The sequence below is a fragment of the Heterodontus francisci genome, unplaced genomic scaffold (assembly GCF_036365525.1).
Source record: "Heterodontus francisci isolate sHetFra1 unplaced genomic scaffold, sHetFra1.hap1 HAP1_SCAFFOLD_101_1, whole genome shotgun sequence".
Taxonomy (NCBI): domain Eukaryota; kingdom Metazoa; phylum Chordata; class Chondrichthyes; order Heterodontiformes; family Heterodontidae; genus Heterodontus; species Heterodontus francisci.
Window position 1 is genome coordinate 4370614 of NW_027141025.1, and position 14818 is coordinate 4385431.

At 45.4% G+C, this 14818-nt stretch overlaps 1 protein-coding gene across 1 annotated transcript; it reads right to left on the reverse strand.

Moving 5' to 3' along the window:
- Positions 1-2877: 2877 nt before the first annotated feature.
- On the reverse strand, positions 2878-3810 carry LOC137361863 (probable G-protein coupled receptor 139). The gene has a single exon (XM_068026466.1). The coding sequence runs from the start codon at positions 3808-3810 to the stop codon at positions 2878-2880; it is 933 nt and encodes a 310-aa protein (XP_067882567.1).
- Between the last annotated feature and the right edge of the window lie 11008 nt (positions 3811-14818).

The window sequence follows — 14818 nt, forward strand, 5'->3', positions numbered from 1 at the left end:
TGATATGCAGGGCGAACATTTTAAGTGACAGGTATTGTGGAAATTTCAGGTGACATGCACTGTGGCCATATTAAGTGATGAGCAGTGCAACCCTTTGAGGTGACATTCAGTGCAAGAATTTTAAAAGATGTGCAACGCGATTATTTTCAGTGACATGCACTGCAAAAGATATAATTAATATGCAATGCGACAATTTTCAGTGATATGTATGGTGGTCATTTTTAGGGATGTGGAGTGTGAACATCTTAAGTGACATGCCCTGCAGTTATTTTAAGTGCCATGTATTGCGACCATTTTAACTGATATACAGTGTGACAATGTTAAATGGTGTGCAATGCAACCACTTTAAGTGATATACAGTGTAGCGTTTAAGTGATATGCTATGCAGCCATTTGATGTTATTTGTACTGCAGTCATTTTAAGTGACATGCAGTGCGACCATTGTAAATGATGTGCAGAGGGGCCATGTTATCTGCTATGCTTTGTCGCCACTTAAATAAACATGCACTGTGGCCACTTTAAGCGATATGCAATGCGACCATTTTAATTGATATGCAGTGCGATCACTTTAGGTGACATGCAGTGTGACAATTTTAGATGATGTGCTAGGCTATTATTTGAAGTGTGGCCATTCTATGTGATCTGTTGGGCGGCCAGTTTACATGATGTGCAGGGAGAGAATTTCAAATGACAGGCACCAGGGCCATTTGACGTGACATGCTCTGTGGTCATTTTAACTGTCATGCAGTGCGACAATTTTAAGTGACATGCACTGTGGCCATTTTAAGTGGCATGCACAGTGGCCCTTTTAAGCGACATGCATTGCTATAATTTTATGTGAAATGTGCAGAAGAAATTTTAATAGACAAGCACTTTGCCCGTTTAATGTGATATGCTGTGTGTCCATTTTAAGTGAGATGCATTGCAGAAATTTTAGCTGACATGCACTGTCGCCATATTAATTGATATACAGTGTGACCATTTTAAGTAATATGTCATGCAACCGTTTTGAGTGGCACACAGTGTAGCCATACTAGGTGATATGCAATGTGGCCAGTTTAGGTTATTTGCAGTGTGAACATTTTAAGAGACATGCACTGTCGACATATTACTGATATGCAGTGGGGTAATTTCAAGTGACATGCAGTATAACCATTGTGTGTGATATGCAGTCGTACCATTTGAAGTGATATTCAGTGCGGCCATTTTAGTCACATGCATCGCGGCCATTCCAACTGACACGCAGGACAACCATTTTAAGTGAAATGAACTTTGTCTGTTTTATGTGATATGTTGGATATGTTGTGTGACCATTTGAAATGACATGCACTGCAGAAATTTTAACTGACATGCACTGAGGCCATATTAAGTAATATGAAGTGCGACGATATTAAGTGACATGCAGTGCAAACTTTTTCAGTGATATGCAATGTATCCATTTCATGTGCTATGCTCTGCACATATTTTATTTTATATGCACTGCGGCCATTTAAAGTTACATGCAGTGCGACTATTTTAAGTGATATACTCTGAGGCCATTTTAAATAAAATATGCAGTGCAGCCACTTTAGGTGATATGCAGTGCGATCTTTATAGATGATATGAAATGTGACCATTTTAAGTGACATGCAGTTCTGTCATTTATCTGATAGTTTTATGAAGCATTATAAAGTGTTATAAAGAAGCAAAGTGTTTTGTAAAGAGTGATGAAACATGATAATGTTTGGTAAAGCATGATTATGAAGGGCAATAAGCACAGTAAAGTATTTGTGTCAAAGAATTACAAAGGGTCAAAATGATTATAAGACATGATAAGACCTGGTATGGAGGGAAGGTCTTACGAGGAAAGGCTGAGGGACTTGAGATTGTTTTCGTTGGAGAGAAGGAGGAGGAGAGGTGACTTAATAGAGACATATAAGATAATCAGAGGGTTAGATAGGGTGGATAGCGAGCGTCTTTTTCCTCGGATGGTGATGGCAAACACGAGGGGACATAGCTTCAAGTTGAGGGGTGATAGAGATAGGACAGATGTGAGAGGTAGTTTCTTTACTCAGAGAGTAGTAAGGGCGTGGAACGCACTGCCTGCAGCAGTAGTAGATTCGCCAACTTTAAGGGCATTTAAGTGGTCATTGGATAGACATATGGATGAAAATGGAATAGGGTAGGTCAGATGGTTTCACAGGTCGGCGCAACATCGAGGGCCGAAGGGCCTGTACTGCCCTGTAATGTTCTAAATCTAAAAAATAAAGAAGTATAAATGTTATACAGGGTCATAATAGCTGAGAAAGAATTATGAAGCATTATAAAAGATTGTAAACGTTCTTAACTGATTATGATGGTTATAAAGAACGATCAATGGATTATAAAGATTGTAAATGTTTATGGAGAATTCTGTCTCAGCCTCACACTCCCATCACCATGGAGAACAGGCTGCACACACACTCCCAGTCAGCAAAGGGAACAGGCCCCGATACAGTCCCTGTCTACATTGGAACAGGCCCCGCCCCCACCCTAGCTCGGTACCATGGGAGCAGGTCCCGCGCCCCACACCCGCATCACCACGGGAGAAGGCCACACCACTACGCCTCACACCACGGGCATCAGGCCCCGCTTCCACTCCTCGCATCCTGGGGAACAGGCCCAGCAACCACACTGCTGTCACCATGGAGAACAGGTGCCGTACCCTTGTCCCCACCACACGCCCCCCCCCCACCCCGCCAGCATTGGGAACAAATCTCTCCCCCAGCATTCCTTCACCATCGGAAACAGGCCTCGCCACATTCTGTCACCATAAAGGCCCCGCCCCACTCGGTCCCCAAAGCGGGAAGCCCGCCCCCAAACTACTGGAAATAGTCAGTTGTTCAGTTGCTGCCATCATTAAGTGAATTTAACAACTGGAGTAAAGAGATATTTCAGGACAGTCTTCAACTGCTCTCTAAACTGAGTCTGGGTAATGGCGTAAATTGCAGTATTTGTGCAGCAACTCAGGAGCTGCAGCATGAAGCCCACTTCCTTCAGATAAGCATGCAAATAAACAGATCGATCGCCTAAGTCATAGAATCGGCCCCAAATCGAATATACCATTAACACTGCCCATAGCAGGATGAAATTGGCCGAGATCACTAACAGTAAAATGATGGACTTTCTTCGGCTCTCCATTTCTGGGTCTCTGCGACTATCCCCATTGCTGTGAGCCCGAAATCTCTTGCGTCCTCTGCTGCTCAGTAAAATGTATCTGACTGTGAGAGCATTGAGAAGCAGAATCACCACAAATGGAAGAATCGGAGTTAGAATTTGATGGAGAAACTCGACTGTTGCCCAGACCACAGAATACCGAACATTGGCTGTTGCAGAACAAAACCAGGGCTCGTTCCACAGCCAATACTGACCAGTTAACATAAAATACCAGGTGATGTTCTTTAAACAGCTCAGCATCGTCACTGTTACCAGAACCACAGCCGCCGTTTTCTCGCTGCAGTATTTACTTTTCAGCTTCTGGTAACAAATGGCCACAAATCGATCAAAGGTGAAAGTGACGGTGAACCAGACAGAACAGTCTGTGGCTGCGTAAAGCAGGACAGCGTGGATATTACACACGGGAATGGACTGCAGGATCTGAAACTGTTCCTTATAAACAATAGGAATGTGCCTCAATATCAGGTCCAGGATAATGACCAGTAGATCTGCCGCTGACATGGCCACCAGGTAGCGAGTGACACATTTGGAGAGACCGCACTTTCCCCGAGACAGAATCCCAATCGTCAGCAAGTTAACTGTGAAGAACGGATACAAACAGAAAAAAATATACATTAGGTTAGGAGCAAAGTTGCCAGTTTGATTGAGGACGTATTGAGATTTACAAATGTGTTCCTGTATCCAGTGATGTGCGGAAATGGTTGGATCTGAAAGAACAAACAGACCGGTTTGTGAAGTCAGGAGAGATTAAACGACAAAAGGATGATATTGAAATTGTTAAACTCAATGTTGATCATATTCCTTCCCTTTCCTCCTTTCCCTGCCTGGTTTAAAATCTGTTCAATTTCGGAGCACTTCCATATCTGACGATGAGTCACCAACCTGAAACATTAACTCTCTTTCTCTCTTCACAGATGCTGCGGACCTGCTGAATAATTTCATCATTTTCTGTTTCTTTCTTTCAGTTTGCAACATCTGCAACACTTTTCTCTTGCAAAGAAAGTTAAATGTTGGATTGACTGAGAGAGTCCCTCACCTGTTACAGGAACTCAATTATTTCAAAGCAAAATTTGGAAATGCATCCACTCAAAAAATAATGGAAAGAATAACCTCAGTCACTAAGTTAACTGTTAGCAAGTGGAACTATCAGGAAATGATACATCAGGTTGGGAGTAAAACCTACAGTTTAAAGCAGTTTGGGGTGACATTTGTACATTTGTTAACACATTCAATTTGTAACTAATTATGGTGGTGTTGACAGGGATTTCTGCTGGAGCCAGGGAGTTGAATTTAGTAGAAACAGCGGGGGTCTGGATGGCGGGCTGAAAATATAAAGGGTTCCCTGTCTTGACAAATTGCAGCCGACACCCGGCGCAAATCAGTGGCGCTCGGGAAATTACCTGACCGGTATCGTGGTCCACGTCCCTTTAAAGATAATGATCCAGCCTTCAAAAACTGCTGAACAATCAGGGGGCCAGCAGCTGAGTATCGGCAAAACGACTGGGAGCAGTGGAATTATGAGTACCAGACCAGGCCTGGGTGTGGGACTATTGCTTGAGCTCCCAACACCAGGTAACTGTAACAAGGACACAAGGGCCAGTAAGCTAGTGAAGGACATAGCCGCTCATATATCAGGCCTGGGACCTTGACGTTCGCTGCAATCCTGATCCCAGGTAAGTATGGAAAGGGCAGGAGGACCAGTCAGCTAGCAGGGGACACTACCAGTAATAAACCAGGCCTGGGACCAGGACCATTACTGGAGACCATGCACCCAAGCTAAGAGTTTTGATGTCATCGGGGCCAGTCAAGGAGCTGGGCCCGTGACAGAACTACTCCTATTCTGGGACATGGACCATCGCTGCAATTTATGCGAGAAGCTTTGCTAGAGCCCCACACCTCAGGTGAGTGTGGCGGGGGAGTTGCGGCCCATGAGTGACCGGATCCAAATGCTTCTGAGGCACCAGGCTTGGAAGCAGTCTCATTGCAGGAGCCCTGGATCTCCCGTAAATGTGTCGAGGACATCGGGGCCAGTCATGAAGCAGGGGGCCTTGTTGGTCCTGGGTCAAAGATCAACATTGGAGACCCAGACCACAGGTCATTGTGGTGGGGTCGCCAGTTTCTGTCAAGCAATGGGGCTACTGCATGTATCACATCAGGCCTGGCACAAGGACCATTACTGCAGATTGGACACAAGTTAAGTGTAGCGGGTTGTGGCCAAGCTCAGTCAGAGTCCAGGTGCTACTGCTGGAACTGCACCAGGCCTGGGAGCAGTACCTTAACTGGAGGTCGGACCCCAGATACGTTGTCAGTATAGCTGGGATCGTTCCGGGACTGCGGCCACTGCCAGTGTTCCCGTTGAGCAGGACCATTGCTGCAGACCATTGCTAGGCAATGTAACTGTGGCAAGTAAGGAAGTGGGGGCCACGGCCAGAACTACAGCAGGCCTGGGACCAGACCCATCATTGGAGAATTGTACCCCTGGGTTGTGTGGCGGGTTAGTCACGCCCAGTCAGTGAGCAGGGGCCATTTCCAGCCAGCGCCAGGCCTGGCAGCATGAGGATCGCTCGAACCCCGTACCCCTGGTAAGGGTGCCTTCATATGCCTCCAACTACTCATCTATGTCGGGCACATCACCCAAAGACAGTGAAAAACAATTACGGACAGGTTCTGCCCTCTCTGCTGCAGGACAAGGAGGCCTATAATCACAGGGCACAGTAGTGAACTGCTGGGAGCCAGATATACCTTCATCCCCTGGGCCTGAGGGAGGAGATGGTACACAAAATCATGAAAGCGGCTGCGACAGAGCCCGTGGCATCCAGCATCACCGAGAGCATACTGGCTGACTTTATGTTCCTGCCTTATGACCCTTCTTAACTCCCACCTTCCCCTTATACTATTGTCTGAGATTCTGTACAATCTGTAAATGGTGGGCCCATGGACCTCCTGCTTTCCATCCCGCCCACAATCCATCAGCCCAACCCTCCCCTTCTGCTTCTATACTTTCCAATTATAACCCAAAACAGCCAGCTTCCCAGTCACAGCAGCTCGAGTAGACAGAGAGAGAAAGAGAGAGCAGCACAGCATTGATGGTGAAGCCCCATCACTTGGTCTGAACGTCACAGTCACAAGATCAAGTGCTTACACTGCGTGTACCTTACAGCATGGTATAGAATCGGAATCTGCACGTGATGAGTCACCGAGAAGAAGTGAGCTGCAGCCAGGCCAGGGGGAGAGGACAGTTCATGTTTCAACTCACCAGGGCGAGGTCCCAAACGAGTTTTCATACACAGGACTCAGATGTGAGCATTGTTGGAGCAGCATACAAGAGAACGCTGATGGACATGTCCACTGAGATAATTTGTCCATTGATAGGTCTGTCAGACAGTCTGTTGTCACTGGCAAGGAACATGGAAGCATCCGGCTGCAACATGCACAGGACATTGCACAAAGCTTGAAGCCCATTCTTTCCCTCAGTAAGTAGTCACTCACTCATGACAGCACTAGCCGAGCCAGCCGTCCTACAGTGCCTGGTGGCCATTGTCTCTGCTTCCACTGCAGCACAGACAGCAGACACCCAACGTATCAGTGCTGCAGTGGAAGCTCAGACGGAGGCCGTGAGATCCCTACTTGCTGCCATGCAAGATCATACTGCTGCCATCATGGCTGTGGATCTCAGTGCTCAAAGGGGTTTGCAGGCTCTCACAGCAGTCCAGCAATCTGTGATTCAGTAAATTGCTAGGATTGCTGAGTTCTCGCCCCGTGGGACTGGCAGTGTCTCCGTGGAGCACGGACCTGTTGTCGTCCCTCAGGATGACAGTATTTGTTCCCTCTTAACTGCCACTCCACCAATGTCCTTACTGTTAGACATCAGTCAGCCCAGGCTGCCGCTGCTCATGTCGAGGTGGTGTAGTCCGAATACTAGCCCTCAAGACCGAGAACTGCTCGAGGACGTCCTGCAAGGCATCTGCACTCTGTCCTAGTGAAAGTCAGCAGCCTTCCACCAGTCAAGCTACAGCCACTGGGGAAGTACTGTGTTGGAGCACTAGGCAAGTCGAGGGAACCCACATAAGAGGCACGAAGGGTATACATTAAGGTGAATGGTTCAATTTTGTTTGCATAATTGGATGCATTGTTGGATAAGAATGTTAATGAAAAGGTATTTGTTGGTGTTTTTGTATTGCAGAATGGTAACCAAGGGGACGCTGTGATGGGGCATCTCAGATCGGTGTAATGCTGGAGAATGGGGGATCCATGCTGGTAAAGGGAAGTTGTCCTGTGACATCATACATTTTAGCAGACACTTGCCGACAGCCTGTCCGGGTCGAAGGCATCTAGGAAATATCCTCCCTGCCTCCTCCTCCTCCCCTTGAGGTGGCCTCTGGATTCCTCATGGCAATGCCTATGTCCTCATGATGTTGATGATATGACGGGTGATGCAGAACTCCATGGACCTGGACACCTGCATCAGTGTGTAATGGAGGGCTTTCCCTGAGAAGTTCAGAGATCGGAAACATTGCTTCATCACATCGATGGTCTGTTCCACGATATTCCTGGTGACTCCATTACTCACGTTATACACGGGTTATTTTCATGTGGTTGGTTGGTGGCGGTAATGGTGGTGGTTGCTTCTTGGGGGAGAATCATAAGCCATGTAAAGAGGGAGTAGCCATTGTCTCTGAGGAGTGACATTCTTGTTCGCCGTTGACTCCTGAAGATGGTGGGACCGTGACTTCTTCAGAATGAAGGCATGGTGGCTGCTACCAGGATAGTGGACATTCACCAACATAATGTACTGGCATGCTCGGACATGACTGTACATTAATGGAGTAAGAGTCCTTTCAGTTCCTGTACCTCTCCCTGTTAACAAGAGGTCCGTGCAGAACCACCAACGTCATCAGGAATCGGGCTATCCTGACAAAGCCACGTGACCTCTCATCCTGCTTCTCCCCACTGAGGGAAACAATGATCACACAGATGGCCACCCTCACCTCCTAGAATTATCAATGGACAACACACAGGCCTCGCAACTACTGGTCAGTTAGTTTAACATGAGCGGTGAGTTAGGTTTTAGAAACAATAATCAGTGGAAAAATCAACACACGCTTGAAGAGGTTTGGGTTAATTAAGGATTGCCGGCATGGATTTACAAAAGGAAGGCCATGCTTCACAAATCTAATTAACTTTTCTGTGGTGTAACAGAGAAGGTTGATGAAGGGAATGTGATGGATGTTCCCTATATTGGTGTAAATAATTTGTTTAATAAAGCACCACATAAATGGTCAGTTCCCAAAATTGAGTCTCATGGAATGGGAAGGTCAGTGTCTAATTAGATAAAAACATGAATTATGCAGAGAAAACAGTGTGTCATAGCAATTGGCTGTTTTTCAGACTGGAGGATTTTAGGCAGTGTGTGTTCCTCAAGGATCAGTGCTACGGCCACTGTTTTATTTTGCTCTGTCTAAATGACTTGAATCTTGGAATACAAAGTAAGATTTCAAAACCTGTCTCTGATACCAAACCTGGAGCTGTGGCAAGCAGTGAACATGTTGTGAACCACCTGCAACAGGACATAGATTGGTGAGCAGAATGGGAAGACATCTGACAGATGGAAGTGTGAGTCAAGTGTGAGATGATGCATTTTGACAGAATGGATAGGAAAGCGCTATGGACTTAATAGTACAGTTATAAACAGTGTGCAGGAACAGAGAGACCTGTGGGTGCATGTGTAGCGATCTTTAAATGTGGAAGGGCATATCGAAAGAGTGGTTAATGAAACACATAAAAACTTGGATTACGTAAATAGTAGTGTTGAGTACAAAAACAGTGAAATTATGATGAACGTTTAAAAATCACTAGTTAGGTCTCAGCTGGAGTATTGAGTCAAATTCTGGTCACCACACTTCAGAAAGAATGAGAAGGTCTTCGCAATACTGCAGAGGAGATTGAGTAGAATGTCTCCAATGATGGAGGATTTTGGCTACAATGATCGGGTACAACATTCTGCCAGGCCTAGACGATTTAAACAAGGAAAGTATGTTCCTATCAAGTGATGAAAGAAGGACTCGGGGACACAGACTGAAGGTTTTGGGCAAGAGATGCAGGGGGAATATGAGAAGGGCCATTTTTTGTTTAATGCAGTGGGTGTTTGTGATCTGGAATTCACTGCCCACAAGTGTGGTGGAAGCAGAGTCACTCAAAGATTTCAAAAGAAAGTTGATGGGCTCTTGAAGGACATTGATTTACTACGTGCTTTGAGCGGGGGACTGGGACTGATTATATTGTTCCATGGAGAGCCATCATGCACCTGATGGGATGAATAGCCTTCTTCCGTGCCGTAATGTACTCTATTACTCTATCACTCTCTGTGACTCTATGTTGAATATGTCTTCTGTTCCTGCCTGGAAAGATCCAGATCCTTCGAAGTTCAATGAAACTGCGACCTTAACGGCCAATGACAGCTCCGTGCTGACAATGGTGTGAGGTTCCAGGTCGTGTTGCAGGCGGTGACACAGATCTGTGACCACCTCCATATTGAAACAGGGTCCTCTCACACACTGCTCTTGGGTTAGATGTAGATAGGAGAAGTGCTCCTGGAAAACACGGGGTGGATAGGGCAGAGCCCCTCCTCCTCCATTTTTACAGAGCTTCACCTCCCTGCAGCCTCTGCTCCATTTGGTGGTTATGTTACAGACTGAGACATACTGAACTACAGTCCCCATAGCTCGCCCAGGTTTGGGTCATCAATTCTCTGTCCTACCTGAATATCTGAAGCAGCTCACAGCACAACCTCCAGAAATCATCCACAGCACCTCCACTAACCTTACAATAGCAAAAATAAGTCAAAAGCTCCTCACCTGTAAATTGGATGCCTGGTCCTTTTAAATAACACTAGAGGGGGATCCTCGTGCTGCTGAGTGTATGTTCAGCCGAGAGTGACTAACAGAGTCGAGCAGTGGATATGCACAGACCAAGCTTCAGAGACGCTTATCATAGCTACTGGAAGCAATTTGACGTGTTATTCCACAACTCCGCATGCTACTAGTGCACACAATGCTCAGCCGCGCTAGAGGGGGCTGGCAGCTCAGCTCGCACCCTTTTCCGGATCCTGGCGTCCATAGTGTAAGTAACAGTGGTGCTGTGGAACGGAAAATCACGGCCAGGGAGAGATACTGAGGGAAGGAAATTCACTTTAAATGTGGAAATGGAAATGAACCTGAAGGCAAAAGATTTGCTGGAAAATGATAACTGGACAAATGCACTGGAGGGGTGAAGCCATTGAGAAATTCAAACACAAGAATGAGAATATTGAAATTAAGATACTGCCAGACAGGGAGCGAATCTAGATCGGTGATCATAGGGGTAATGGGAGATTGGGATTTAGTGTGAATTAGGATACTGGCAGCTGAGCTCTGGATGGGCTGTGGTTTATGGAGGTTTGTAACTGGGAGGGATCGCAGGATAGAATTGGAATAGGCAAGTGTGGATTTAACAAAGGCACGGATGAGGGGTTATGCAGCAGGTGGGCTGAGGCAGAGGTGGAGATGGGTGACATTACCGAGGTGGTAGTGGGCAGGATTGGTGATGTAGGGAATATAGAGTTGAACTCAGCTCAGGTTTAAATAGATCACTGAGGTTGTAAACAGCCTGGTTCAGCCGCAGACATTGGTCAGAGTGGGGTATGTGTTTCACAGTTAGGAGATGGATGTTGTGATCGAGACCAATTCCACTGGCTTGTCTCTTCCTAAACATTACATTGCAGAACAGTATTTCAGTGAAACAGTGTTTACAGATCCCCTAGCTGGAAATAGAGACTGACCATGGACGCAAACAGCAATAAACATGAGGGAGCTAATTACAAGAACTATAATACAACAGGCAATGGTTTAGAGAGCTAATAACTAGAGGTAGAGATTCACCTGGAATAACAGCAGCAGCAAGGAGGGCAGAGTAAATTACAGGAGCAGTAATGTAGATAATTATGGTTTGTAGAATTAATAGCGTTTCGAGAGATTTACCAGGGGCAACGATGGCAAGGATGGACTAGTAAATGTACTGAATAATTTCAATTACTTATAGCATCCGCAATTCTAATGGTATTCAATCATAATACGAAGAAAGATAATGAAGGTCCGAGGAGAAGATTCTGATCCATTGTTGTAGCATTCCACTCTATTCTTCTGATTTTCTGATCTATCCGCTCTCTCTCTCTCACACACACACACACACATCCCATAAACATAAAAACAAATAAAGCTTAGAAATGGTATTCCAGATGTTTTCATAAGGATCGTTATCCAGTCAAGGATATAACCCTGGACACAAGTCTTTGTGTCAACATTCCTGGGAATGAGAATGTAAAGCCTCAAGTCTGCATACTTGAACAATTGTTGTTTATAAATTGTCATCTTTTTTGATGGGTTACTCTATGGTTCGAACATGAGAATTACAATAAATAATGAGACTGCAGTCAAAACTCAAATTAAACAACAATGACTCAGTAGGAATAGTACCAGTTAACAATTATATAAAATACCCCTTCGCAATGCACCTGTTCGCAATATACTCATTTGTCACAAACATGTTACAAGGAGTCAGACATACAGTCATGATCATCCAGTGAGCAATTACCTCCCCGTCAATCGTTCTGTAGCTGACCAAGCTCCTCGACCTCATCACTGAGTCATTATTTGCAATGACTTTGATACTTTTAATACCAAGGTTCGCTGGATGTTTCATTAATGGGCGGCACAGTGGTGCAGTGGTTCGCACCACAACCTGACAGCTCCAGGGACCCGGGTTCGATTCCGGGTACTGCCTGTGTGGAGTTTGCAAGTTCTCCCTGTGTCTGCGTGGGTTTTCTCCGGGTGCTCCGGTTTCCTGCCAAAAGGTTGATAGGTAAATTGGCCATTATAAATTGTCACTAGTATAGGTAGGTGGTAGGGAAATATAGGGACAGGTGGGGATGTTTGTTGGGAATATGGGATTAGTGTAGGATTAGTATAAAATGGGTGGTTGATGTTCGGCACAGACTCGGTGGGCCGAAGGGCCTGTTTCAGTGCTGTATCTCTAATTAACAAGATCACACTGTCCTATGACAATCCAGATAAAACTGCAATTGTCCAATGAGATGTCTAATTCTTTTTTTTCAGACTATGATGTGAGAGACTGCCGAAACGGTGAGCATGAGTTTACAGTTCCTTCAGTAACTTCATCACCCTCGTGGATATTACACATGCCACAGGATTGTTATCAGCACAAACAACAGCAGCTTTTCTTCCTGGTCAGATTTTAAACCACAGGACAATTAAACAATGCAAATCCCTTACATTCATGACGTCTTGCAAACTGCTGCTCAGAGAATGCCTAGTTTATTTTCATTTCAAAACAATACAGACTCTGACATCATCAATCAATGACAGTTTGTGTCACTCTCTCAGTTTCTCAAGACACTTTGGAAAACATAGGCCAGGTGAATTAGCATTTTAACACCTGTTCAGTCATTCCAATCTCTTATTTTCGCGTTTCCAGATTACATGACTGCAGGTTTTTGTGTTTGTGAAACGTCTGTAAAGTACTAACTTGGCATTAAAGTGAAAAGGAACTTTGAAATACGTCTTTTAATTTGATATGATGTGATATTTATGACTGTTCTGATATTTTACAAAGCATTCCACAGACTAAAAGTGTTTTCTTACAGTAATAACACTGTTACTTTGAAATGAAGACAGCTTGTAGCTGTTTACAGGTTACTTTAACTGGAAAACGCCGCTTTGGCATTCACAATGCATGCTGGTCAGGTTCAAGCAGTTTTTGGAACACCTGTGAACAGCAAAGGGCAACTCAAGGACTATTTGGTGTGGGGAACAAATGCTGGTCTTGTCAGTGATACTGATATCCCATGACAAGAGCAAAGGAAAGCAGAGCTTCCTCCACATCATTTAAACTATCGATTCTCCTGGTGTAATAGCCCCACAAGTCTCAAGCACATACCTTGATTAAAATAATATTACCATCTCTTACACTGCCTCATTGAAGTAACAACAGATCCATACAAGGCGGAAACAAAGGGGTGGCCTTAAGTGTTGGGCGCTGTAGTAGGAGGCGCACGCCTTGGGGACCTGTCCTTTCGTAATTGTACAAGTGAATGGAAAGATGCAATTGGATGAGTTTGTCATGATACAAACACCAGCGAGCTAAATAAATTATATGCATGGGCAGCTGAGAAGAGAAAAACACAGATGAGGGGAGGAGGTTCATAAGGATGGTTCCCTACTCGCTTTGGCTCAATACCATGATCACCTAAAGACACGGAAGTGATCAGTATGACAGACATCAGAGACCAGGGCATTCCATCCATCTGATACAGGATAGAAATCCATTCTCACCTAACACAGGTCAGACAGCAGAGACATGGCCATTCCATCCATCCGATTAGTGATAGAAAGTCATTCCCACTTGTCAAAGGTCACAGCAGACACCAAGCCATTCCATCTATCCAATCCGGGTTGAAAACCATTCTCACCTGTCTATGGCCAGACAGCAGTGACCAGACCATTCCATGCAGCCAATCCTGGATAGAAAACGATTCCCACTGTCACAGCGCAGAAAGCAGCAACCAGGCCATGTCATCCATCCGATCCAGGATATAAACCACTCTCACATGTCACAGGTCAAACAGCGGAGGCCAGGCCTTTCCGTCCATCCAATCTGGGTCCAAATAGCCATTTGTACCTTTCACAGGTTAGACAGCAGAGACCAGGCCATTCCATCCATCAAATCTCGGATAGAGAAACATTTTCTCCTGTCACAGATCAGGCAGTATAGATCAGGTCATTCCATTCATCCGCTCCAGAATAGAAAAACATCCTCACCTGTCACAGGTCAGCCAGCAGGGACCAGATCATTCCACCCATCAAATCTGGATGGAATACCATTCTCACCTGTCAAAGGTCAGATAGCAGAGACCAGGCCATTCCATCCATACGATCCAGGATAGAAAACCATTCTCACCTGTCATACGTCAGAAAGCAGATACCCAGCCATTCCATCCGTCTGATCCGGGATAGAAAACCATTCTCACCTGTCACAGCTCGGATGTCTACACTGCCTATTCTGAATGTGTGTTGTATTTGTACTGTATCTCCTCATTTGGGGCGGCACAGTGGCGCAGTGGTTAGCACCACAGCCTGACAGCTCCAGGGACCCGGGTTCGATTCCGGGTACTGTCTGTGTGGAGTTTGCAAGTTCTCCCTGTGTCTGCGTGGGTTTTCTCCGGGTACTCCGGTTTCCTGCCAAAAGGTTGATAGGTAAATTGGCCATTATAAATTGTCACTACTATAGGTAGGTGGTCGGGAAATATTGGGACAGGTGGGGATGTTTGGTAGGAATATGGGATTAGTGTAGGATTAGTATAAATGGGTGGTTGATGTTCGGCACAGACTCGGTGGGCCGAAGGGCCTGTTTCAGTGCTGTATCTCTAATCTAAAAAAAATAAACTGTTTGTGACTCCTGACCCGCCTTTTAGTCATCTCTGACACTTGATCAGATCTTAAAGTGGTGGAGGAGAGGGATTACAGAGATTGGGATCATCGGCTTGCTTTTCCTGGTGTTTGAGAAATGACAA